The sequence below is a fragment of the Solanum verrucosum genome, unplaced genomic scaffold (assembly GCF_900185275.1).
Source record: "Solanum verrucosum unplaced genomic scaffold, falcon-dt-bn FXZP01000032.1, whole genome shotgun sequence".
NCBI lineage: Eukaryota > Viridiplantae > Streptophyta > Magnoliopsida > Solanales > Solanaceae > Solanum > Solanum verrucosum.
In genome coordinates, this window is record NW_026020569.1 from 2,127,762 (window position 1) to 2,154,710 (window position 26,949).

Genomic DNA, 26,949 nt, shown 5'->3' on the forward strand with positions numbered 1-26,949 from the left:
TAATATGCAATTTGACGGCTTGCAATTATGCAAAAAAAAGTACACTCCGTAGCATATACAATTCGTATAAAATGTTTAATTACGTACGAAGGTAGCATCGATCTTTTTTGAAGAAGAATTATTTAAATAGTAATAGTGATCTAGACAATGAGGGTATGAACCTAGTCATTCATTCTACGTCTCTACTTTTTAACCGTCACCAACTTCCTTTTCATTTTTTGTCTATATACATTGAATGTTATGACACAGCTTTTTCTTTTCTTTCTCAGTTTCTGATATGATAATCTAACCTAAAAACATTATTACTAAAATATGCACATAGCTTTAAATAGTTATTTAAATAATATGATTTTCTACTATCAATTATAATTTGAATCAATCCAATCTCCCCCGACTTTATATATATAGTTAATACATGTAAAACGTGTGAAACATTTTTCGAGTTTTCGTATGATAAAAGAGACAACAAAAAGATAGATCAAAAGGAATATATTACGTACAATAATTGAATTAATCCCCTTAATTTTCTTTAGCTCTAGCATTGCGTGCCTAGGAAGAACATATTCTCTCTGAGTATAACAACTAATTTGTGTGAAGAAGTAAGGTAATTTGAAGTGGAATTTTGTTTGATTTTAATTTTAATTTTTCACCTCAACATGGCTACCATGCAATATAAAAAATGTAAGTATTTATTATTTCACTACACGAACACTTCGTAAATCTCACAGCAGATCTGCCTATGGAGTAATGACACAACGTACTGTCACGTCCCGCCATTTCACAATCAAATTTTGCAGTCGGATAGGGGCGGAAGAGTCTAGAGTTATGGAGAGGTTTATAGAGAACTCTAGAGGCCCTTAGAGTTTTCAAGAAGGCTTAGAAATCCCTAGGTCCTTCCTTAGAATTCTCTAGAATGCTTTAGATATTTTCTTGGAAAACCTTAGAAATTCCTAGAAAGTGTAGAGATTTCTAGAGAGAGACCAAAGTGTAAATAATCTAGGGACTTGTAAAGTAATTTTAAATTGCACTTTAGTCCCTAAGTGTTAGTATAAATAGAGGTGGCCCTCATTTGCTAGGCACTAAGAAAGAAAGAAAGCAACCAAGCAACCAAACATTCAAGCAACTTGTAAAACATTCTCCAAGCAATATAAAGCCTTCTTCCAAAATTCTCTAAGTTTTTTCCTTTCTTTCTCTTAGCGATCTTAGCATAAAAGGCTTATTTGAGCTTACAAGATCTTGAAAGATTAGTGAGTAAGTTGTCAAGTGCCGCACAGAGCTTTAATAAGACTCTAAGTCCGTGACAAAGTGGTATCAGAGCAAAGGTTTGATACTAAGGGAATGGCAACCGAAGGAGACGTGAACGTCGTTAGTACCACCAACGTTCGTCCGGATGGTGGAAAGAAGAACCGCAAGGGAAAGAAATACCAAAAGAGTCATGAAAAAATGTTGTTGGATCCGACACCAAGCGAGGCGCTAACATCTCATCCACCATCAACCACCGAAGCAAGAGACGAGAAACGTGGCGAGGAGGCCATTGACGTCACCGCAGGAGAAGAGTGGGTCACAAGGGTTGAAGTGGCAAGGCAGGCCTTGGAGATATTAGGTCGGCGCATGAACGTGGCCGATGGCAAATTCAAGACTCTCGAAGACTTCACCCTTGAGGAGACCGAAAACATCCATAAGGAGTTGGAGGGACGTCAGCGGGCTGAGTTTAAGATGAAGGAGGCTATCACTTCCTTGGAGTGTCGGCTCATGGAGGCGTTGAGCACGATTAAGACCATGAAGGCCGAGATGAAAGCACTCAAGGAAGGTGTGGCAACTGGAAGATCATCGTCGCTTGACCGAGATAGGGAGGGCAGGGTCGAGGCTCCCAAGCCACCTATGTTCAAAGGCGTCCGTGACGCGCAAGAGGTGGAGAATTTCCTTTGGCATTTGGAGAATTACTTCAAGTGCAACGGGCTGAAGAGCGACGAGAGTAAGATCAACACCGCTGTGTTGTATCTTTCGGAGATGGTCATGCTATGGTAGAGGCGCAATGAGGCCGAGATAGGGAAGGGGACGTGCATCATCAACACCTGGGAGAAATTCCGGGAGGAGTTCAAGAAAGCCTTCTTCCCTAACAATGTCATCTATGAGGCGAAGCAAAAGTTTAGGGAGCTGAAGCAAACGGGCAGTATCCGCGCATATGTGCAGGAGTTCACTACCATGACGCTTCAAATTCTTAACTTCACGGATGATGATATGTTGTTCCACTTCATGGATGGGCTGCAAAATTGGGCCAGGACAGAGTTGGAACGTCGGCAAGTCAGGACCATAGACGAAGTCATCATGCAGGCCGAAGTTTTGACAGACTTCAGGCATGAGAAGCCCGACAGAGCCAGATGAAAAGAGATGAGAGGTAGTCATAACTATGGTGGGGGAGATCGTGGCAAAGGCGAGAAGTAGTGGCCACATCCCAAGAATCATGATACATACAAGTCTGATGGCAAGAAGTCTGAACATCATGGCAACACGGAGAGGAAGACAGAGGTTGTCAACAAAGGTGGTTGCTACATATGCAATGGGCCGCATGGCTATGCAAAGTGCCCTGAATTGAAAAGCCTTGGTACTATCCTGCGAGAGCGGAAAGCGAAAGACGCACATGAGCAAGGACAAGGCGTAGAGACAACACAGTTGGGCTCGATAGGACTATGCAGAGCCATCACGAAGCAGCCAGAGAAGCCAAGAGGATACGACGCACAGTATGTCGACATTACGATAAATGGAAGACCCGCGCATGCTATGGTCGACACAGGTGCAGAGGTCAATATCATGACCAAGACGGTAGCGACAAGGTTGGGCCTGGGTTACAGTCCAAGTAAAGCCTAACTCAGGACGGTCAATGCACCACGACTCCTATGAGCGGAGTCGCACATGGAGTGAGCATCACGCTACGCGAGTGGCAAGGTAAGACCAATTTCATTGTCGCTCCTGTAGATCTCTTCGATGTAATTCTTGGGCAGGAATTCTTCCAGCAGTGCCACGTAGTGATCGACCTTTACCTCCAACGACTTCTAGTCATGAAGCAAGGAAGATCATGTATGGTACCCCTGGTTAAGGTACCGAAGACGGAAGGGCAAGTCCGTCTAACAGCCCTACAGCTCATAAGAGGCCCTAAGAAGAAGGAGTTGACGCATAGAGCCATCATTGCAAGTTCGAAAGAAGACAATGGTGCAAAAGGGTCCCTGCCACCACGCACGGAGAAGGTTCCAGAAAGGAACAATGTCGTGCTGCCAAAGAAGTCGCCGAGGCGCTTGCCTCCTAGGAAGGAGGAAGATCATTGTCACGACCCGGGAGCACCCCCAAGTCGTAACAAGGCGTACTCGACCCCGAAGGGGTCTTATACGAGCCACATAGTCATTCATTGCATTCAATAATGAAAATAGTGCGGAATAAAAAAAAACTTATTTACATCCACACATTTAAACTTCTTAAAACAACTTTAAAAACACACAGCGGAAGTCTAAGTCTCACATGACCATCTTAGACACAGTCGCAAAACATAAGTAGGGACACGGCCCTTTACAATCAAAAGAAGTCTATTACATGAACAAAAGAACTTAAAAGTCTTGTCCTCGAATCCATGAGGACATACCAAGTCTTGGAGGAAAGCAATCCAACACTTCAAACTAGCTAGGAGGGATCACTTGCCGGAACCTACACTTATAGTAAAAATATGAAGAATATGAGTTAGTACACAAAATGTACTAAGTATGATGACCATGCAAAACATGCTTAAAAAGGGACATTTCAGTTAGAAACCATGCATTATGCCACCTTTTTGAAATATCATGAACAATAGCATAAAAGACATACAAGACAAACATAACATCAAGTAAGTCATAATATCACCTTTAAACAATATCAACATGAAAACCTTTACCTTGGACCTTCACCTCAAGAAACCCTTATGCTATACCTCGTGCAATGTATGGATGACGTCCCATACCACCATCCATACTAAGGCACCACATTTAGGTCACTTAAAGTAACTTATCATTCCTTTCTTTCACCTTTGCACAATATTCATACATAAGAGGTATATCATTAATTAAGACATGACAAGGGAAAATAACTCGTAATATAACCCAAGTATAACATGCATAACATATTAAGCATTTAAGAGCCAACATTCTTTAATAACCTCATTTAGGGTACATTCATGTCACAGTCATTAGGATTTAGAGAAACTCACTATGACCCTCTCCAAGCCTACTCGTGCGATGTATAGGTAGCATCCCATACTACTACCTACACTTTGTAGAACCTGTCAAGAAACCATAATGAAATCTCACATGATGGGAAGTAAGCGTTTAACCGACATAGACCATGAGAGCTTGTCATGGAATCCGGTGTCATGAGTCCCCACACCGAAAAGAGGTGGTCTACTTGCCTAAGGAAGACCGGTATATATAGCTTAATGGATCCACTAGCTTCCTATGCGGGCACATAGTTTATGGGATAAGGTAGACGATCATTGAAACTCATGCCTAACTGTCGGGGGAGTTTCCATCTAACCAAATCCGCTCGGTGCTTAGCCTACATTCCCATAGAATAGTTCATTACTTTGACATCATCACACATGAAAGGGTGCCATAAGCCTACCGATTCAAGGTACATTATTTAACACATGAAAGGGTGCCATAAGCCTACCGATTCAAGGTACATTTAGGAAAGCTCATTAACTCCTCTTGAAAGGGTGCCATGGGCCTACCGATTCAAGTCTCATCATTAACCTTTATGGAAAGGTGCCATAGGCCTACCGAATCCAAGGTTCATTACTTATCATTAATGGAAGGGTGCCATTAGCCTACCGATCCAAGGTTCATTATAAGCATGTGTGGAAGGGTGCCATAAGCCTACTGATCCAAGGATTCAACAATCAACAATATAATCATTTATACAAGAAAATGATGCATAAGCCCTACCAATTCAAGGTATACTTTATATTGAAGAATCCTTCATATTATATCATCAACATTCATGAGTGTCATCAACACATCTCTGGATTTCCATACATCTCATAACTCAAACTTTAAAGCATCGATTCATCAATTCTCCATAGTTGGACATTTTGTCAAACACCTTGAAGGCATGTAATGGAATCAAAGAGCATGGAAAATAGGGTAGTAATTATGCAACCAAACCAGTGAACAACCTACAACAACACCTTTACATTCATAACATGATCACATTATCTTCATTGAATTCTCATTCGTATAATGTCATGATAACACTCCAATTTCTCATACTATGCATTTAAGGCCATAAGCCTCACATACCAATACACCAACAATACACCATAAAATAAGCATGGGTAATGACATACTTCAACAATCTAAAGACCTTTAAACAAATTTGATTCATATACATTCATTATCTAGCAACCCACTTCATAAAGGCATAAACTAGGAATAGAGAGAAATCATGGGTTCATGGAGTATTTTCATCTTAAATCATCAATACAACAACAATATAACCATAAAGTGCCATTAGAAACCTTTTAAAACCATTTGGTGGAAGAACCCATGAGATTGAGTGAAAACCTAAATTTTTCATACTTTGAAATAACTTTGGATTTGGCTCCTTGAATGGAAAATTAGACAAGGATCAAGACCACCATACCTTTGCTATGATCTCCCACGAAAATTGATGAAGAAAGCCTTGAATCCAAAGCCCTAGCTCCCACTTCTTCTTCTTCTTAAATTGAGGATTGTAGAGAGGGAAATGTTTTTTAGGGATGGGAATGAACTAATGGAATATAGGAAATAACATAAGTCTTTTGAAAAAAAATGGTCCAACACTTAGAAAAATTTCAGGCGGGTGAACAGTAATGAACAGTAAAATTAGCTACTGGAATTTGCATTTTCTGCCGGACAGACTTTACGAAAATGGGCATAACTTCTTCGTCCGAACTCCGAATGAGGTGAAACGAAGTGAGTTAGGTAGCTAACTCAAAGGGCTTTCCATGGATATATTATTGGCCACCCAAATAATTTGTGTGCTAGGAGATATGACCCTCCAAAGTAGACCCTCGAAAAAGGCTTCACTTGGAAATTTTGGATTTTGATACGGTTGCTCTAAAATTTGGGTTAGACCCATTTCCCACTCAATTTGACCCCCTAAACAAGAATATGAAGTCGGATTTTTGAAAAACGAAACGGATCTTTTTATATACAGCTAAACAAGTTTCCGGTAACTTCCGAAGCACATTTTAAAGAACTTTTGGGTCAAATTCAAATATAATCATTTCATTAAGTTCTCGACTCCAAACTCACATGTGAGGCTCTAGTTTCACTCTATCATTTTCCGAGTCGTTACAATCATAAGACCGGGCTGAAAGAGATCAGGAAGCAACTGAAGGTGGTGCGCTAGGGCGTGGATCGAGTGAGTAGATTATTGGCCACACGTACAGGAAAACCAAACCCGGTTGGCGATGCAGCGACGCGGTCGTCGCATCCATAGGTGGGGGAGAGTGTCACGTCCCGCCACTTCATTATCAAATTTTGCAGTCGGATAGGGGCGGAAGAGTCTAGAGTTATGGAGAGGTTTATAGAGAACTCTAGAAGCCCTTAGAGTTTTCAAGAAGGTTTAGAAATCCCTAGGTCCTTCCTTAGAATTCTCTAGAATGCCTTAGATATTTTCTTGGAAAACCTTAGAAATTCCTAGAAAGTGTAGAGATTTCTATAGAGGGACCAAAATGTAAATAGTCTAGGGACTTGTAAAGTAATTTTAAATTGCACTTTAGTCCCTAGGTGTTAGTATAAATAGAGGTGGCCCTCATTTGCTAGGCACTAAGAAAGAAAGAAAGCAACCAAGCAACCAAACATTCAAGCAACTTGTAAAGCATTCTCCAAGCAATATAAAACCTTCTTCCAAAATTCTCTAAGTCTTTTTCTTTCATTCTCTTAGCGATCTTAGCATAAAAGGCTTATTTGAGCTTACAAGATCTTGAAAGACTAGTTAATAAGTTGTCAAGTGCCGCACGGAGTCCATAACAGTACGGCTTAAAAACCATTCAAAAATTATTACTACTCCTTTCATTTCATTTTATATGTGTCAGTTTAATATATGTGTTTTTCATTTGTAGGAATGGAAAACGGGAAGTTGGCCATGCTCTATCCTGTCGATGATAGAAATGGGAATATTTTTATTGAGAAGTGTGTAGACATATTATATACTGCTAACATCACCAGTATCCTGCATGCATTGAAGTGTTGTTTTTCTGCTACTATTATATATGTCGTCATCATCAAATCTTAACTGCTGCAACGTGGCATCCATCCCATCCCTATTTCCTGACCATTTGGAAAAATCTCTTTGACATGTCACGTCGGTTATTTCTATATGTATGTATATGTCAGAAAAATAGTGACACGCACTACATATATCATATATGGCCTGTTGGTATTGCCTATACCCACCTTTGAGAAATAACGAACATAATAAGACTACTTTTATAATTATAGTTTTATTTGGTATGAAGGCTTCGGTTAGTATATTTCTATTTATTTGCATATTTCACTTGTGAATATACAAATAGAATAAGTATAGTATTTATATATTTAAGAATTTTTTAAAACTATGTTTGTATATTTCATTTATCAATATATAAACATGATAGTTTATTATGAATTTTTCATAAATTGTGTACAAATAGATAGGGTAAATATATACAGTATAAAATTTTGATTTATACAATCAAAAATCGAATTATACAAAATTCTAAATTTATACAAATCAAATGAATAACAAGAATTAGGAAAATTGTAGCTACGAATTACAATTTTCTGAAATTATAGCTATAGTACCTGATATGTGCTAAAGATTTGCTATTCTGCATAATTTTGTTCAATTACGAAAATAAAAGGTTTCATTTTATCTTAATTTGTGTGGTACGATTGAAATTATAAATTGATTATTTTTACTTTGATCAAATTTTCTTTATATGTTTTAAATTGTTAATTATTGTGATTTTAACTATTTTTTTAATAAATAAATCTCCTTTTAGAAAACATGAAGTTTTTATTTCTAAATTTTTGAATCTGAAAATTTCACCAATACGTCATAAATTAAGATAGAGGAGGAAATACTTCATAGCTTCAAACAATGCAGATAAGGACGATATTTAGTTTTAAAATTTCATATTATTGTTAGGCTCCTTTTCATATAACTCATAAATTAGCTCAAGAACATTGAAAAGGAAGATCTGATCTGAAATAATTTGACGTTCGTTAAATCAAACATTTAGAGGGCGCAAACATAATTTAATTGTTTATCATACAGATATGAAATGTGGATCTTACTCAATTTCAAATTTAACTTTTGAGGAGAAAATTGTCCTAAGTCTATATACATAGACCATCAATCAATTTTGGAATCATTTTTTAAAATGTAGTATCATTTAACATTGAGTAAGAAGAAGAAATAAAAAAGTAACCTCAATAACAAGATTTTAGAGTCAGGGGGGAAGAGCTAGGTTGAATCATTAGCTGATTATTCTTCAGTATCTCTCTGTGATTTAGGAGCCCAAAACTTTGATTGGAGAATGCTTGAATCGGAATAGATAGGAACCGTGGCGTTGTTGAAGTCCCGGAAACACAAGTCACTATAGTCTCCGTCATTACAAGCTGTTAGTATACGACTTCCATTGACATCCATTGCAGAACACCGAAAGCCTCGAAGATAATCAGATAGAGGGCAGCAATTCAATGAACTTAATTGTTTACCGTTCCCCGTTTCCCAAACATGTACCTAGAAATCCTTCAGCCCACCACTAACAATCTTGTAGGGATCCATGTGCAAGAGATTAACATTGCCTCTATGTCCATCTAATTCAGCTATCGCTTCTCCCTTCTGTATGTCACACCCTCTTCTAACATCCCAAAGCATTGCTCTGACAACACCATTTGCATTAGCACACAAATGACCACGACAGTACACAAGCCATTTGATGCATAATGAAGTAACTACATATCAAACAAAGTCAACCATATGAGTTCAAAAGATCATACCTTTGAGCTAACCCTGTGCAGATCAATGATTTCTCTGGCAACATTTGAAATGAATGTACTTCTTCTTGATGGTTCACTTTGAAGACTTGACGCATTGTTCTTATATCAATTGCAACAACAGAGGAACCAGCCGCAATATAGATCAGTGATTCATGACATTTCATTGCCTTAGGTGCACCAGGCACAGTGCTCTTTCCCACACAACATGAAGAACGATTGGCGGATGAAGTAGCAGTGTCCCAAACTATCACATGCGTTGAGCAACTAAAGTTTAAGGTTGAAAGGAACTATTGATTCTATGCCAAAAAAAAATAGTGCAAACTAGATTCTGTAAATGGGATCACAAAGATAATAGCTTTAGAGGATATTAATACTTACTAGGAAGGCCTGGAGTTTTCTGTACATATTTACTTCGAAGTATGTGGTTTAATGAGGAGAACTTACAATCACATGGTTAATTATCACGCTTCACGAAAAGCAAGGATGCATCATAAGAACAGATAATACTGCTCTATGATTACAGAATTCAACTCATTTGGTTTTAGAAGGGAAAAATTGTGAAAAACACATCAAGTATCGCACTAACAAGGTGTTACAGATTTCATGTATGTGGGGAAAGTTGAGTTCAAAGGCAACCTCGGATGGTTAGGAAATTATGTAAGATAACAGAATAAACGATTCCCTGAAGAGACGCCACATGACCTAGCTCAACTACCTCATGCTTCTACTTTTCTAGAGAGAAAAAGTGAAGCAGTAGGAGCTTGCTTTCAAGTTCCTTTTGTCACCCCCTTTTCCTTCCTAACAAAAACAGTATTACAATCTTAACTACTAACACTAAGAGGACTAATAAACAAGAGAAAGAACTTCCTTATGGATTTTCACTTGGTTTCAAATATGAGTTCAAATTTAAGAGCAGATTCTGCTAATACTCGAATCAAAAGTTTTTCATACTAAATAACAACAGAATCAATCCAAACAAAAAAGATATAATAACTCAAAACAAGATTTGCAAATGTACGTCAACAGAATCAAATAAAATGTCATGGAAAATTTTAGAACCACACTCAAATTTTCCACTTTGGGTGTCGCTTGCTCATAACTCAAACTTAAATGTCCCAACACAAATTACTATACCTTGGAGTTCCTTGATATGCTCACTAGAAGAGATGTCTTGTGCCTGAAACCAGAGAGATTCCAACAATAAGACATTTGAGAAGATTGATTAAAATTGATAATTTAGCAAACCTCAACTAATACTATACCTCCTCAATATTCTAAATCTAAAATTTAGCACGGAAGTTTTTTAACTTCGATTGACAACAAATAGACCTGAAGCTAATGTAAGCTTCTTCTAGATTGCTATACTGTCTTGGAGATGCTTGTTTCTTGAAATCTATACTCTAGAGATTCAGTATAGTTTGACTAAAACCAAATACTGCTTCGATTGCAATGATGCATGGAGAAAAGAAACAAATCCTGATTGTTAACCTAAAACATGCAGCTAGATAAGCAAAGCTAGATGCCGAATTCCCAAGCAAGAAGGTTTAGCAGCACAACATGATAATAATATTGATAATTGCAACATATATGCAAAAACGATTAAATCATACCCGGCAACTGACATCAGCACTGCAGGTTTATCATGCCCGTAAAGAACAACCTTTAAATCATGTTGGCTGCGCTTTCCACTACAATCAAGGGACCATAATCGAATAATTCCATCTGAACCACCGTTTGCAAGTATTTTACTCGGACGATCACCCAACAATTTGTCTGAAATTGCGGAAACTGAAACATTACAGATTCTGAAGCTTCTTTGACAACGCCCCTAAGAATGAAACTCACAGGCAATACTAAGAAAGTTATGGACAACATAGTTATTTAAGAGAATGGATACCCATACATGGAATATAAAACGAACATAACCAGAAACTGATGCATGCTCATATCATATGCATTGAACCTGACATTCATCTAACTAAAAAAAAAGCCATATCCCTAGGTGGCAAGCTGCAAAACATCAATAGTTCCACTGATGGAACCTGCATCATAAAGTAAACATACTTTTGCACAAAACGAAAAAGTGAAGAACATCAATAGTTCCACTTATGGGAATCAATAACATAATATAAATACACTTTTGCGCACAATCCTTGTAGACTATAGACCAGCTATGATGCATCAGAAGAATATTTTGTTTCTTGCTTTTGCAATTGGAAAATGATATTCAACAAAGAACAAAATGAGTAAAACAATAAGTACAACAAATCCATGATATAGTGAAAACAAAACTTAAAATTAGAAACAATAAGTTAAAACGAAATTCAACTAAAGAATATGCAGATTAGAATATCACAGACAGGGTAAAATTAGATCAGGAGTTCCATAAGCTCATTAACACAAGTATTCAAATAAAAGTTCAAAGAACTACAACTCATCTTTAGTTATTTAAACTACCTTCTACCATAGCCGAATTGAATGGTCCAAGCTTGAGGTTACAAAAAGATTATCACTTTTCTGCCTCTTGCTACTATACAAGCATGTCTCTTCAAATGGAATTGACCTGCAGTTAGTAGTATTATGGCTATCGATACACATATTAAAAAGAAATGACAAACTAAGATGTAATGTATTTATAAGTGAAGTAAATGATCCTGAATTGGATAATCTAGAACTTCTGTTGACATATCCATCCGGTTTACCCCATGTGCTAACTCCTAAATAAAAAAGAAAATATATAGCAACTCTAATCTCAGAGAAGTAATTTTGGCGGTGTGACCCCTGAGTGTGTCATATGAATCTTTTTCATGCCGAAAATCGTCAATGTTCAATACATAAACTGAAGATCCATGTAAACAAGTTGTCAACCAAAATCATGTCATACAAATAGTATGGTTTAATATTTTATCACCTTAACTGCAGAAGATAAGGATTACAAACGTCCACACTGCTATTGATGGAAAATATATAAGATACTGTAGTCGAGTAAGAGCTAATTATAAAAGCAAATGCATAGCTTGCTGTCTAGTAGATCCAAATAAGCAAGCTGGCAAGCTAATATCATAACATATTCATCAGTATGACATAGTACAACGAAAAATTTATTACTTCTACAGCGTCAAAATTTCAAGTTATTACAACAGCTTTCAGAATCATGTGATATTTTCTGATCATCGGAAGCAAGAATACTCCCCACCCCACAAAGATAATGCAGATGAAATTCTGGAAATAACATTCTTTAAAACAACTATGTGCCCCAATCACAAACAAGTTGGGGTTAGCTATACGAACCATCACTGACTATGTCACTCCATTTAAGCTCATCTCAATCCAATATTATACAAAATAAAAAGTACTTAAACATAAAAAGTACTAGAAGGTAATCAGTGAAGCAGAGACACCTACAGTGAAGGGATGAAAGGAAAAGAACAAAAAGATGAAACCTAATTAAGTGGACAGTCCAGATGATAGTGATCTTAGCAGCTTCTACATGGAATGTTGCGCGGAAGTTGAAAACAGAAAAAGGCATATCTTGACCACAGAAAATTTCTTGGATACCTAAATTTTGTAAGGCAAGAATAATAACAGGGTAAAAAATGAGGCGAGACTAGTTCATGACTATAACTAACTAGGCATAAACGTGGAGAAGGGTTAGGGGGATTATCCACGAGTTTCGAACTGAGCAATAGTGTCCCTCAGGAATTTACCGTTAATCAAAGAAGAAAAAAAGTATGGTACGTCACAAAAGATAAAAAGAAGAAAAGGCACAAGCATGTAATGGAAAGAGGAAAATAATTTTTCTGAATCCTAAATGGGCTACAGGGATTTGATATCATTGATTCAAAAGAAAATGAAATTCCTATGGTCGGGTTCTAGTGGCAAGAGTACGATACATGGATTATATGCACTGCCACAGAGAAAGTATAATATTTAAGTAGAGAGGGTAGATGAGTAGGCTCATTATCGGATATCAAAACGTGCACCACTGACCCTCAAGAATTTCTTGGTTATCAAGAAAGAAAATATTAGATCTTAAGGGATGCTGCAGAAAATCGGAAGTAGCAATTGAACTCACAATCCAGAGAAGTAATGCTGCTCAACTATCAGTCTTTTAGCATGTTGCAAAAGTTGGAAATGGCAATGAATTTCTTTCCATTCATGGAAACAAAAGGCAGGAGGAGTGCAACACAAACTAAATAAAGGGGCAGTTACCTTCTAAGTAGTCTGTCAAATTAGGATAGCACTAATTATACTGATCTAAGAGAAAGAAGAATGCAGATATCAATCAAACAAAAAGAGGAAAAGAAAATGATTCTGCAAAGTTATCAGGCAAAAGGAAGTGGCTGTTTTCATGTACTCCGCATTTACACAGATAAAGTTCCTTCTGTTCAGCAAAATGTTGCAAATCAGAAAGTTTAGGAGGTGATTTTCCAAGAGTACAAGCAGATGCAATTCCAGAAAAAGTATGCATTCCCTGTTCTGCCTCTATACAGATAAACGATGGTTTTTCTTAATTATAACTGGCGATGTGAGTTTGCTAAGCATAACTACACGGGATAAATGAGGAGGGTTGCAGGGAAGCTTCAAGAGTAGTCAAATTACATGTCCTAATATAGATGATTTATATAGCTAACCTCCACTAGTTTCATATTAAGGCTTCATTGATAGATAGACCAATTTTCCTTAATGGCTTAATCATCTTTATTTTTTTTTTGATATTCGAGAAATCTGTCTGTGACCCGCCCTTTGGACCAATCACAGCCTTCTAAACTCGGTGGATAATGGGACCGCACCTCTACCCTTCTCCACTTAAATACCGGGCTTCGCTTCGCATGGTGTGGGGCTTGAACTTGCGACCTAAGCCACAAATCCTCCACCTTTTGCCACTTGAGCTAGGCCTTGGGGGCTGACTTAATCATCCTTTATTTGAGCTAATGTGCTTTATAATTTATTTTTCCTTGTAAGGGAACCCGCAACTGCTACCCTTTGGGTGCACACACGGTAAAACCCCACTCCTATACAATAGCTCACAAAACACACATGAGAGGTAACCTACACTGGGGACGAGCTCGACCCAAAAGGCAAACCCCTTGCTTTTGTTGGCAAGGGGTTTCGAACTTGAGACCTCCAACATGGAAGTCCCAAGCCCAAACCACTAGGCCACCTCGAAGGTTCTTATAAGTACTCTTATTAGTACTCTCCTACTATATTATTCTTCGATTTTACTATTAACTGTTGTTTCCATTGCTTCAGTTATCCTATTAGTTGTTGTTGTTGTTGTTTTTCCTCCATTACTTTTCAAAAAAGGCTTTTCACTACTACATTTCCTTTTCAAACATACAGGTTCGTGGTTTGAGCTTGGAACTTTCATGTTAGAGGTCTCAAGTTCAAAAAAATTTGTGTGGTTTGTGAACTATTGCATAGGAGTGGGTTTTATGAGCACCAAAAGGGTAGCGCTGCAGGTTTCCTTGTCATATAAAAAAAAACATACAGGTTTATGCACATTTATTCAGACCCTCAAATCTTGATGTAAATAATTCTTCTTTTTTTCCAATTCGATGAAATAGTTGGAAAAAAGTATGTATAACCTGAAAAAGGATTGCCAGATTGGGTCAGAATACGCTGCTTTTTGAAGATATTTACTGGACATGGCCATGTTCGATACGTCTTGGAATTCAAGTGACTTGCACAGTGAACCAATGCGTCCATGTCGAGGTCTGTTAGGCTGGTGGAGGTATTTCCAGTTGCTGGTGGCGGTGAAGTGTCATCCATCTTTCGATTCTCTCAAATTTCCCTCTTCCTCTAGTAAATTCTACAAGGAACAAGGAAGACATATACATATAACTTTTCTTTGATTTTCAACCTAAATAAAAGCCCTCAACTATGGTCTATGCCCGACCTTTTTCTCTCACAAAGTATCCAATTTAAAATTTTAACATAAAAATTAAAAAAAAATATTATGACTCACAATAATTAATAATTTAAACTATTTATAAATTATTAAAAAAATAATTAGCTCTTAAAATTTTATTATATTATTTAAATTGAGATAAAATAAGTAGTGGTAATATTTATTTGCCCGTACAAGCACAAGCTCCAATATTTAGCATATTACTAAGTATTATGGAAAGAAAATAATAAAATATGTTGACAATTTTATACACACGTACAACAATAAATTTTTTATTGTAAATTTGAAATATTTACAATAAAATATGAAACTTTTTAAATTTGAAATATTTCCCAAAAATAGTTTTTTCTTAAAATAATTGTTTGACGGGAATGGCTTGGGTGGGGTGGTGGGGGGTGGGGGAGGTTAGGGGTAGGGATGGCGTAAAAATGAAAAAAATTTAAATTTGAAATATTTTTTCCAAAAACAATATTTCTTTTTTAAAAAATTGACGGGGATGGCATGGGTGGGGGTGGCAGCTAGGGGGTAGGGTAGGGTGGGAGGGGGTGGGGTAAGGATGGGGGTGACATAAAAAATGACTTTTAAAAAAATTTAAAATATTCTTTAAAAACAATTTTTTTTAAAAATTGACGGGGTGGCCGGAGTGGGGGGAGGGGGTGGGGATGGCGTAAAAAATGAAAAAAAAATTAAATTTGAAATATTCCCAAAATTAATTTTTTTTAAAAACAATTTGACGGGGAAGGGGGTGCCCTTGTTGGGGAGGGGGGGCGTCGATTTTTTTTTTTTTTAATTGAAATATTTTTCAAAAATGATTTTTTTTTTTTTTTGGGGGGGGGGGGGGGAGTGGTAGGGAGTAGGGTTTGTAGGGATTGGGTGAGGTAAAAAAAAAATCTTAATTTGAAACATTTTTCAAAAATAAATTTTAATTTTCTTTAGGGGGGAGGGAGGGCTGGGTTGGTGGTAGGGATAAAAATATATTTAAAATTTAAAAAATAAGAAAATTAAAAAATTTAATTTTTTTTTGAATGAGGAGGGTCGGTACGGGGTATGGGTAGGGTAAGAAAAAAAAATTAAAGATTGAAGTCGAGTTTTGAGATAAGTCATTTTCCTTAAATTTGAAAAAAATGGATTGATTTGGAAAACATTTTCCAAACATTTAAGTCAAACTAAACATGGGAAAATTAGAAAACATTTTCCACCATACCAAACACACCCCAAGCGTCTACACCAGACATTGTCTGAAACAGCTGTTGAGTTTAGACAGATTGCTAAGGTTCCTGATGAGGACTTTGGTGGAAGGATACTTCTGATTTATGTTTTTGATTTGGATGTCAGTTCAATTCTGATGCTTGGTCGTTATCATCAGTCCGTAGCCTTTTAGGGATATGGTTATAGCAGTCAGTACAAAGAGTACACAGACTGTGAGTGACTATAGATGTAATGGACGTCATGTTTTTACCTAGACTCGTGAATTAGAAAGGCCCATTGTAGGTTCCATCTTACACACTACAGAGCATGTGAGGAGTCTCACCAACACATTTAGTCTGGAGCCCAAGACACAACAGATCTCTAGTAGACTATACATGGAGTGTCAGACAAACACCATTTGGCCCATTTTTGGAGGTTTTTTCGTTGTCATTTGTGCAGAAGGATGCTGCTATGAATCCATTTCTGCACATGGCGGAGAGAGAAAGCTTCTTAAGCATAATCAGATTACTGAGTTCACGGAAAGGTGGAACTAGTTCAAGTACAAGCTAGACAAAACAGTTTCAGCACTCTCACACTTTGACTTTGAAATGGCTTTGTATCACCTGAGGGCATCAGATCATGACATATATGCCATTCATTCTCATGTTTATCATGCTTCTCAAGAGCTGGAAGCATCACTAGTCTGTTTCAAGGACCTACCATTTCCCTGGGCGTCAGTTTCTATGTCTGCTGGAGTTTTTATTTTCCTTCTGTATGTTTGGAAAAAGAGAGACAAGTTCTTTCCCAACAAGGGAAAACAATTTTGATATTTTCTAAAGCGTTATCTTGTAAGATCTGAGTTAATACAACACATGTATATATGAGTAGCATGTTGGTTGCAAGCTCTGAAATTAGAATTCATTTGTTAAGAAAAGGTACTGTAGTTTCAACTTTCAACTAGCACAGAACATATTGATCAAGCCCTTTGGATCATATATGAGCATTTTGGTCTAACTTCTTTTGAATGTTCACTGAAGACTTTAATAGATTATAAGCACATCAACTAACTTATTTTCCAACTTCTTCCCATGTATAATTTATTTTTCGAGAAGTTTGTGAATTAGCTCCTTGCACAATGTGTTGGGAACAAAAAAAATCTCTAAATTCAATCAAAGAAAGAGAAGAATTTTATGCTGAATTTTAGTGATCAGTGCTTATTTTTTGGCAGAGAAGTAGAACATGTCTAAGTTTTACTTATTGCTCTATCAAAAATCTGTAATGATGATTATTTTTATCTTTATGGAAGTGACAATTTCCAGATTCTTGGTATACTCTTTCTATGATGACAAGAGAAATTAGTGGAAAACATGAAGAATATGAGCTATGTAAGATGTAATGGCAGTTGACACTACTCTCTTGGTCCTGTTTTGATACTTCTATTTTGCTTCCTGGTGATCTTTTTTACCAGCTTTTGGAGCAAGGCTGTGAGCAAAATTATTCATCATTTGGGAATAAAAACTAGAATTTGAAATTACTGAGCTCTATCTACTACAAATACAAGTGTCTAACATTGGCATTCGAAATATTTACATCATATGTTATAAATCTTGCCAAAGATGTTGTATGAGAGTAGTACGATTGTTGGAAGCAAAAGAGAATTACTTTTAGACATGGATTGAAAAAATTGCTTGCGTGAGGATTTTGAAACTACCTTTCTACCTCACAAAGGGGTAATATAGGAGTTTCTTTTTATGCCTTATTAAATTACAGTGAATATATTATCGTTGTTTTATAGCTTTGACGATTTTGAGTTACTCAGACAATTATTTAACATGAAGTGCAAATATAATTGTTCTTCTGAAAGAAAAAAATGATCTTCGCATTAGACGACAAATCACATAATTTGCCTAAGGTAGTTAAATGATTAACGAGACGTAGTTTAAGAGGATGTAAGTAGTAAAGAGCTTCGTTTAGTCATCGTTGTTATGAGAATATAAATATACTCAACAGATTAGTGGATAATAGTATTAACTAAATAAGATTTTCTTGGATGCAAATTTACTCGTTGCTCAAAATTCACTTGAGAGTAGGTTAATTTAAGATGATTTTTTTTAAATGGTTAATAGTAATGATAGAATTGTGAAATAAAATTTCATTTAGTATAAATTGATAATTCATTCAAATTTTTAAATGTTACGGTTTGAACATAATAATTTCCACAAGCTAAGATTATTCATATGAACAAACAAAGAATAGAGGGTTGATTGTTACATTATTACAAAGAGGTGAATTAACTAATTTGAAAAAAAGAACGTTCTCAAAAAAATTGGGACGACAAATTTACAACAACAATAATATAATTAATATAATCTCACAAATAAATCTTAAAAAACCTATTGTGCACATTACAAATAGTCGGTTTCGGGTCGGGTCGAAAAGTCTCAAACCGCGTAACATGTTTCGCGCGGGAGGAAGTTGATGCTTGCGGGCGGGTCTATATATATAAGTAAAGTATACAACCAATTCCTCAGCCCTCTTCGCTTACAGCAGTGTGTGTTTTAACATACGGAGAAATGACGGACGGTCATCAGTTCAACAACATCTCTCTCGGCGGCCGTGGAGGCACCGTAAGTTGTTCTTACTCTCTTCTTGATTCTTGTTTCCTTTTTGTTCTCTTCGTTTCTTGATTCCTACTTTCAAATGGCCTTCCGTGTGTGTTTTCTTCTTCTTCTTCTTAGGTGCATGCTTAAAACCCTAAATCTTATTTATACTAAAATCGTTGTAACAGTTTCTTTTTAAACCCTAACTCTTTCCGTTTTGTTAAAATCTCGTTGTTTTTGTTGTTTTAGATGGATTCTTGAAACCCTAATTATCTTGAACGTGATTGAACCTTAGCACTATGAATTGATGAATTTCTTGAACGTGATTGAACCCAAGCAGTATGAATTGATGAATTTCTTGAACGTGGTTGAACCCAAGCAGTATGAATTGATGAATTTCTTGAACGTGATTGAACCCTAGCAGTATGAATTGATGAATTTCTTGAACGTGACTGAACCCTAGCACTATGAATTGATGAATTTCTTGAATGTGATTGAACCCTAGCAGTATGAATTGATGAATTTCTTGAACATGACTGAACCCTAGCAGTATGAATTGATGAATTTCTTGAACGTGATTGAACCTTAGCACTATGAATTGATGAATTTCTTGAACGTGATTGAACCTAGCACTATGAATTAATGAATTTCTTGAACGTGATTGAACCCTAGCAGTATGAATTGATAAATTTCTTGGATGTGATTGAACCCTAGCGTTATGAATGGAGATTTTATTGTAATGTGATTTAAACCCAATTTTGTGCTCTGTTTGTTTAGTGCTTTTGTTAGTTTTTAACTCTAATTAAGTGTCTTTATGGGATATTTCCATCTGCTTTGGGCCTATTTGGACAAAAGAAAGGTAGAAAACAGAAGAATTTGTAAGATACACACAAAGGAGAGTGAATGTTACCTTGGTAGAAAGATTTTATTTTCAAGGTATATGTCTTGCATATATGTTAACGGTAATATTTTTCTTAAAAAATAATTTCTGAGAATGCAGAATACAGGGCAACTCAAGGTTCAGTCTGGAGGTATATTATGGAAGAAACAAGGTGGTGGTAAGGCTGTGGAAGTTGACAAGGACGATATAGTGGGCCTTACTTGGATGAAAGTTCCTCGAAGTAATCAGCTGGGTGTGCGGATTAAGGATGGTCTTTACTACAAATTTACTGGTTTTCGTGACCAGGTGAGTCTCTATTTTGCTTTTAGCAAGTTTCAGTTTATCAGCTTCTTGAACTATTTCATTGCTGATGTAGTGGAATTGAAACAGCTCAATCAATGGAGAGAGACACAGACAATTAACCATAATAAGTTTGGAAATTTTGGTACTAGGTTACTCAGTGCATGGTAATTAGAAACTTAAGAATAGTTTAATAAAAGGAAACCAGGGAATGGACATGGTTATCAATCTTACAGGTTGACTGATAATTTAATTGAATTTAGGTGTGACTAACAAGGGTGTGGCGGAGTGTTAAGTACTCCGTCATCTTTAACCAAAGGTCTCGGGTTCGAGTGATTACAAAGTTGCTTTTGTTAAGGAGTTCAAAGTGGGACTTCTCAGCCCAAATCTGGGTGTTGTTGGGCCCCAATGCATGTACTGGACACTAGCTGGGAAACCAAAAAAAAAAAAGAATTATGGGTGATTTGGATACCTAACACAGATCTACTTTGGAACTGGCTACTGGAAGTGCTTAGTGTCACAGTTCCACTACTGTAATTTCAGGCTGTGAGGAAAAGAGAAACAAGGGGAGAGCAATGTTCTAAGTTCATTGAAGCGAAAGACAAAGTTCCAAGTTTATTGAAGCCAAAAGGCAAAGTTGTGAGTTTAGTGAAGCCAAAGAAAAGTGATTTTCTTCATTAAGATACTGGTAGAAGCTGACCATCTCTAACTTCTTTGAACAAGTTTATACCTCTGAATCTGTGCAATGTATGTAATAGCTGGAGAACCTGTTGGATAGGGACACATTTATGCATTATTATCTTTTGTTATCAGTTTTTGATGTCCTTTGGTTGTGTATTTACTTATTCGCAGGATGTTGCGAGTTTGACCACCTATTTCCAGAGTTCTTGCGGGATATCTCCGGAGGAAAAGCAGCTATCAATTAGTGGAAAAAATTGGGGAGAAGTTGATCTAAATGGTTGGGATATATGCTTTCTGCTTTAGTTCAATGACTCCCTTGATTTTCTTATGCTTGACATACGCGTTTTTTCTTTTTCTGTAAATGAGTTGTAATTGAAATAACCTTAATTGTTACAAACAATTGATTTTTTATGCCTTCAACTTAATTGACTGAATGCAAGTGATTTAAATTTGAAGTTCACACTGCACATATTGCTTTTAATAGTCTTGCAGTTGATCATATATGGAAGCAAGATTTTACACTGTAGAGATCTGTTATCTTAGCATTTCTTCTGTCTACATGGGGATTTGTTGATTACATTATTGGTTTTATACAATCTTCAAAGGGCTTTTTAAAAATAAATAAATAATAGACATGGGAAAGTTGCACAGGTTAGGAGGAAATATTGAAAATAAAGGCAAAAAGGAGTAGAGACCCCCCCCTCTCTTTCTTCAATTGCTCTGCCAGCATAGGATCCCATCCTTTCTACTTCTGGTGTTAGACTACTAGAAATCACCAACTTATTTATTCCATGAGTTATTTACCCTACTTTAAACAGGTTCTGTGTTCCATGAGTTTGGCAATCCATATGTGACATTTGAGTGTGGGCACAATGATGCAATTTATTTGTTCCCACCTGTGTTCCCCGATATTTCTTTCATTTTGTTTGATATTGTCTTTGCCTTTTCTTTTGGTATACACATGTGAACATGATCTTCTCACATCTATTTTATTTGGAATGCGCACACATACATGCTTGACTCTGCTCCATTTTCTGCAGCGAATATGCTCGCTTTTCTTGTTGGTAATAAGCAAGCATTTGAGATATCATTGGCAGACGTTTCTCAAACACAGCTTCAAGGAAAAAATGATGTCATGTTGGAGTTCCATGTAGATGATACAACTGGGGCTAATGAGGTTACTTACTGTCCTCAATGATTGCTGAAGATTTTTTTTTTCCATTCGACATGGACGTGTTTCTGATTTTGTTGGCATGCCCAATCATTACTTGAATGACACACTTCTTGACTAATTCTTGAAAGCCATTCTAATCTCAGTAAGCCACACTTTCATTGATTTCAGAAAGACTCACTGATGGAAATCAGCTTTCATATCCCTAATTCGAACACTCAATTTGTTGGTGATGAAAACCGACCTCCTGCTCAAGTAAGCAAAAGGCATATCAATTCAATTTCTTGATTTCATTAGAGGCGATCATTAATCCCTTCCATGACACGATAACTTCTCTTGGTAAAAACTGAGTAATGTGATTTGTACCTATTAGGTTTTTCGTGACAAAATTATGTCAATGGCTGATGTTGGTGCCGGAGGTGAGGAAGCTGTTGTCACATTTGACGGCATTGCCATACTTACTCCAAGGTTGGTTAACTGCTTTTCATGTCATATTCATTATTATTGTTATCTGTTTTTTGCTTCAGAGTGATTGACATGTGCCCATATGCTGCAGGGGTCGTTACAATGTGGAGCTTCATCTCTCATTCTTGCGCTTGCAAGGGCAAGCCAATGACTTTAAAATTCAGTACAGCAGCGTAGTCCGTATTTTTTTGTTGCCGAAGGTTAATTCTATGTTCCATCCCCCATTTAGCACCTACATCAATGTTTTAGTTATGCCTACCCCTTTTAATTCCTTCATGCAGCTTTCTGAAATCGTCTTCATTGAACTTTTAAGCAAGCATTGTATAATTGACATGACTTCTCTGCTTTGCAGCATAACCAACCACACACTTTAGTAGTTATCACTCTTGATCCTCCGATTAGGAAGGGCCAAACTTTGTATCCGCACATTGTATTGCAGGTATTGATTGATGCATATTAGATAATGACGTACATTCTGTTTTGGTATCAACTTGCTGCTTCTTTGTCTTACCAGTTTGAGACGGACAATGTGGTAGACCTTTCACTGGCTTTAAGCGAAGACCTTCTGAATACAAAATACAAGGAGAGGCTGCTAACGGGTTACAAAGTAATAGTTTTTTTTGCGTTTATAGTCGTTTGGATTTGCAGCAACTGTGAAAATAGAAATGCAAGTTCATTGTTTGTCTAAAAAAAAAAAGAAATGCAAGTTCATTGTATTCACGTGTTTGGTGTTGTTTACTTTTTAGCATTTAATTATAATTTTACTTATGAACCAGGGTCTTATCCATGACATCTTTACTCAAATTTTACGCGGCTTGTCTGGTTCCAAAGTTACTAAACCAGGGAAGTTCCGTAGCAGTCAAGATGGGTATGCGGTGAAGTCCTCATTAAAGGCTGAAGATGGACTCCTCTATCCTCTTGAGAAGAGTTTCTTCTTTTTACCTAAACCTCCAACTCTTATACTGCATGAGGAGGTAAATTCAAATTTCTGTAAAGCTCAATCTTGTGAGATACATCTTCATTCTTGAAAAACTGACCTATTTCACTATGCAATTAGATTGATTATGTGGAATTTGAGAGGCATGCTGCGGGCACGGCCAACATGCATTACTTTGATCTTCTCATCAGACTGAAAACTGAACAAGAACATCTTTTCCGGAATATCCAGAGAAATGAGTACCACAATCTTTTTGATTTCATCAGGTTAGCTTTACATGCAAGCCTTCTCTCTCAATTTGGGTTTAACAATTCTTCTTAGTCTTTCTGACACAATCATTGAGTAATGCAGTGGAAAGGGTCTGAAAATAATGAACCTTAATGAAGCTCAGGCTACAGAAGGTGTTCCTGTTTTGCCCGATGATGACGATGATGCTGTTGATCCACATCTTGAGCGTATTAAGAATGAAGCGGGTGGGGATGACAGTGATGAAGAGGTAAACGTGCCTATTTGTAATTTCATTGTCTTCAACTCCATGGTCGTCTCTCTAAGTCATCCTCAGTGTGTCTTGTTGGATTCTAGTATCTTTGCTTACCCTTTGTGTTGTTGGAAATTCTTGAAATGCTGTCTGACATTCATAACCTTTCCAGGACGAAGATTTTGTCCTCGATAAGGATGATGGAGGGTCTCCTACTGATGATTCTGGAGGTGATGAATCTGATGCCAGTGGTAGTGGTGGTGAGGAGGAGGTATAATTGCCCTTTCACGTTTATATATTTTCAAGTTCTTATCTACAAAATTGGAAAAATATGAGCATTCATGTATGGTGGCTTCAGAAACCTGCAAAGAAGAAGCCAAAAAAGGAGGGTACTGTTTCAAAGCCATCTACAAGCAGGAAAAAGACAGATGATGATGGATCGAAGAAGAAAAAACAGAAAAAGAAGAAGGATCCAAATGCTCCGAAGAGGGCAATTAGTGCTTTCATGTACTTCTCGCAGAGTGAAAGGGAGGTAGGTATTCTGTTACATGATTTCCTTCTTAGTAAACCAATGACTTCTCCCGTGTTCTGTGGTCTGTATCCCAGTTTTTTATGTTGAGAGTTATTGAAACATATAATGTTCATTTTGAAGAAAACAAGTCTTCATTCCCCATCAGATGAATAAAAATAGGCACCCAATGCAGCGTATCTAAGTCTAGCTTTCCTCACATGAATGTATTTGGAGTCTGAGCTACTCAAAACAACTGATCCATGCATCATCGTATTATTAACAACTAGAAAATCTAGTCCATCATCAAGCTGATAAAATCGTAGTAGACTTAAAAGTGCCAGGGCCCATAATCCCATATTAGGGTCCCTTTATTTATAATATAAATCCTGATATAATTGAGTTCCTTGACCCTTTGGGGTGGCCCAGTGGTTTGGGCTTGAGACTTCCATGGTGGAGGTCTCAAGTTTGAAACCCCTTGCCAGCGAAAGCAAGGGGTTTGCCTTCTGGGTCACGCTCGTCGTACTGGGCTTGCCTAGTGCGGGTTACCTCTCCTATGTGGTTTGCGAGCTATAGCATAGGAGGGGGGTTTTTTACTCTGTGCGCACCCAAAGGGTAGCGGCTGCGGGTTTCCCTTGTCATCAAAAAAATAATTGAGTTCCTTGAACCGGTGCCTTTCATGGGCATTTCATCCTAATAGAGGCATTCTGGGTGGTAGATTCATTTCCTAAGTTGACAATTTTTTTGAGTCCTTGAGGACAATGACATGTCTAGATAGTCTTCTGTTCTACAAGTGAAAAGGGCTAATTCCTAGTGCAGGGTTGACTGAGAGAGACTTGGTGTCCTTACAGAGTAGAATGCTCGGAGGTGGAAGAGAAAATAGGGACCACATTGCTTTTTAATGAGATGGGAGGCTCCTTGTGATGGGCGTCACTTAGGCCCAAGATCTAAATTTAACTAAGTTTATTACTCCCTCCATCCAACAATAGTTGTCCACTATACTATTTTAGGACATCCAACAATACTTGTCCACTTTATGAAATTAATGGATAATTTTATACTTAGTTCCTAATTTACCCTTATCATTAATTGTAATCATTTCCTATTATATTTTTCAAGGTATTGTATTTATTATATTCAAAGGGTGATATAGTAAAATTACCCTTCTATTTATAGTTTCTTAAAGGGTATGTCAAGTCAATAGTGGACAACTATTGTTGGGCAGAGCAAGTATAATTTTCTGGTTTGTTGGAAATTACACCCACATGCTGTTACCGTATTAGCCTGCTTCTTTTTTGAGTTGGTGTGCTTTCTTGCTTTGAGATACCTTTCAAGACTCATCATGGTTGTAACGTTCCATTCGCTTCCCTTCCGTTTTTTGTAGAATGTGAAGAAAAGTAATCCTGGAATTGCCTTCACTGAAGTAGGGAGGGTTCTTGGAGAGAGATGGAATAAGCTGTCAGGTTGGTTGTTTTTGTGGCTTTCGGTATTTATCTTATTTGCTTCATTATTTTATATTTAAGGGTGGTTGATACAATGCTCGTCATGTTTGTTGCAGTCTGTTTTGTGTTTTTATTTTCTTTGTTATATTATATTTAAGGGCAGTTGATACATTTATTGGCTCACTTGCTGTATTAATGACTTTGCAGCTGAGGAGAAAGAACCCTTTGAGGCCATGGCCAAGGCAGATAAGAAACGCTACAGCGAACAGATCAGTGATTACAAGAACCCTCAGCCGACTGTCGTGGATTCAGGGAATGAATCTGGGAGTTCTTAAGTGCAAAATCAATTTAGATAGAGTGTGGGAACTTAGAAGGTCGACATGCCTAATCAGCAATCGTGGTTCATATTTGGAAGTCCTTGCTGCTAACGTTTATGTGAAGCTCAAGTTTTGGGAAAGTTGAGAAAATAGGTTTTGTGAGGCACTTTTAATCAACAGCCTAATGAAATATAATTGTTCGTGATATTCCGGAGTATTCTAGATATTCCTCTATGATGTGTAGCATAATTTAGGAGCTACGTAAATTCTACTTAACCTGCGTTTTCCGGATATAAAAGGTAGCTTTATAATTTGATGTGCTTTTTATTAGAGATGTCTCTAGGAATTGAAGTTTATGTGTTCCTATTTATAGTTATTATCAATTGAAATCATAGCCAATATAACACTGCAGATCTGTCCATCACCTTTACTTGATTAACACAGCCAATAATTTGTTGTTACACCTTGTAGCCGAAGCCCGAATGTGAAATTTTGTGGAAGGCAGGAGGTTTGTATAATGTCGTGGACTTGGACATCAATCTCTTCCCAAAATGATTAAAAGCCACAGTAATTTGCATCTTTTTATCAATTGAAGAACTGTCACTCGCACCAAAAAGCATCACTTGGTTATGTTCAGTGAAATAGCTATTCGAAATGGTAACATCAGTGGATCCCTCCACAGCATCAACAATCCCGTCCTAACAACTCCACATTGGCACATGATCCACCAATATAGTCGATCAACCAAGTATCGAAATACCATCTCTATTGATCTGTGTCCGTTGTCCAATGTGGTCCACCACGTCTCTGATCATCCCACCATTGCCTACCACAATGTTGTGAATGCGCAGTCCGTGAACGATCACGTTTTTCACCATAGCCTATCACAATGTCGTGAATGCGCAGACCGTGGAAGTCACGTTATTCATGTAAGAATAATACCTGTCCAGACTTAAAATAATTTACGATTTCGCTTGGTATTAGCTGATTAAGAAGGCTCTGGTTTTTTTTAAAAATA

The 26,949-nt window shown here is 37.1% G+C and overlaps 1 protein-coding gene and 1 pseudogene across 1 annotated transcript; one reads left to right on the forward strand and one right to left on the reverse strand.

Annotated features, from left to right (window-relative positions):
* Positions 1–8,509: 8,509 nt before the first annotated feature.
* LOC125811135 (uncharacterized) lies at positions 8,510–11,792 on the reverse strand (annotated as a pseudogene).
* Positions 11,793–18,687: 6,895 nt separating this feature from the next.
* On the forward strand, positions 18,688–26,340 carry LOC125810934 (FACT complex subunit SSRP1-like). The gene is made up of 16 exons (XM_049490437.1): positions 18,688–18,779; positions 19,753–19,938; positions 20,785–20,890; positions 21,654–21,790; positions 21,956–22,039; positions 22,158–22,252; positions 22,341–22,449; positions 22,602–22,688; positions 22,764–22,856; positions 23,026–23,223; positions 23,307–23,452; positions 23,538–23,682; positions 23,837–23,935; positions 24,023–24,196; positions 25,557–25,635; positions 25,822–26,340. The coding sequence occupies exons 1-16, from the start codon at positions 18,726–18,728 to the stop codon at positions 25,947–25,949; spliced, it is 1,920 nt and encodes a 639-aa protein (XP_049346394.1). The 5' UTR covers positions 18,688–18,725; the 3' UTR covers positions 25,950–26,340.
* Positions 26,341–26,949: the final 609 nt, after the last annotated feature.